Genomic DNA, 959 nt, shown 5'->3' on the forward strand with positions numbered 1-959 from the left:
TATTACATACAACAATAATAAAACAGTGCATTGACATAAAAAAGGAAATGTACTTTTGGTACTTATGTACTTTTAAAAGCAAGTACTTCTGTACTTTTACTTAAGTAAAAATCTGTCTTTACAACTTTTACTTGTAATGGAGTAATATTTGACCAGCAGTATCTGTACTTTCACTTAAGTAATGGAGTTGTGTACTTTGTCTGCCTCTAGCGCTTCATTTAGTGGTCTACTACCATTCAGAAGTTTGGGGTCGGTAAGATTGTTCTTATGCTCGGTGAGGCTACATTTATTTGATCAAAAATACAGTAAAACAGTAATATTGTGAAATATTATTACAATTTAAAATCACTTTTCTATTTGATTAAGAAGTAATTTATTCCTGTGATGTTAAAGCTGAATTTTCAGCATCATTACTCCAGTCTTCAGTGTCACATGATCCTTCAGAAATCGTTCTAATATGCTGATTTGATGCTCAAGAAAGATTTATTATTATCAATGTTGAAACCTGTTGTGCTGCTTAATTTTTTTTTTGGAAACCAAGATCCTTTTTTTCAGGATTCTTTGATGATTAGAAAGTTCAAACGAACAGCATTTACTGTTTTATACTGTTTTATAATAATTTTGAAATCTTTACCTGTCACCTTCAAACACGTAATGCCTCTCTGCTGAATAAAATATACATTTCTTAAAAGAAATGTACTGACCCCAAAAATTTATATAATATATATATAATGTATATTAAATAAAAGTTAGTGTATGTAAGTCAATGCAATACAATGCAAAAATGCTTCTAAAATGCAGACCTGCCAACCTGTACGCATTTTGCGTAGCGGATACGCATTTTGACCTCAAAGTACGCTGTCACTCTAAACTACGAAAAAAACCTGGTGACGCCTCTGTCCACGTGCAGTATTCAAAACAAGCAACAGAAAAAGATGAAGAGTTCAACCAATCAGAGC

General features: G+C 31.8%; 1 protein-coding gene across 1 annotated transcript in view; it reads left to right on the plus strand.

Annotated features, from left to right (window-relative positions):
- spag9a (sperm associated antigen 9a) overlaps positions 1-959 on the plus strand; it is a 48,286-nt gene that overhangs the window by 19,106 nt on the left and 28,221 nt on the right. Inside the window, exon 8 of the mRNA XM_016539083.1 lies at positions 211-253. Within this exon, the coding sequence (XP_016394569.1) occupies positions 211-253 (43 nt within the window). The remainder of the gene's footprint in view (positions 1-210; positions 254-959) is intronic.

This window comes from Sinocyclocheilus rhinocerous, unplaced genomic scaffold (genome assembly GCF_001515625.1).
Source record: "Sinocyclocheilus rhinocerous isolate Xijiao unplaced genomic scaffold, SAMN03320098_v1.1 scaffold463, whole genome shotgun sequence".
Classification (NCBI taxonomy): domain Eukaryota; kingdom Metazoa; phylum Chordata; class Actinopteri; order Cypriniformes; family Cyprinidae; genus Sinocyclocheilus; species Sinocyclocheilus rhinocerous.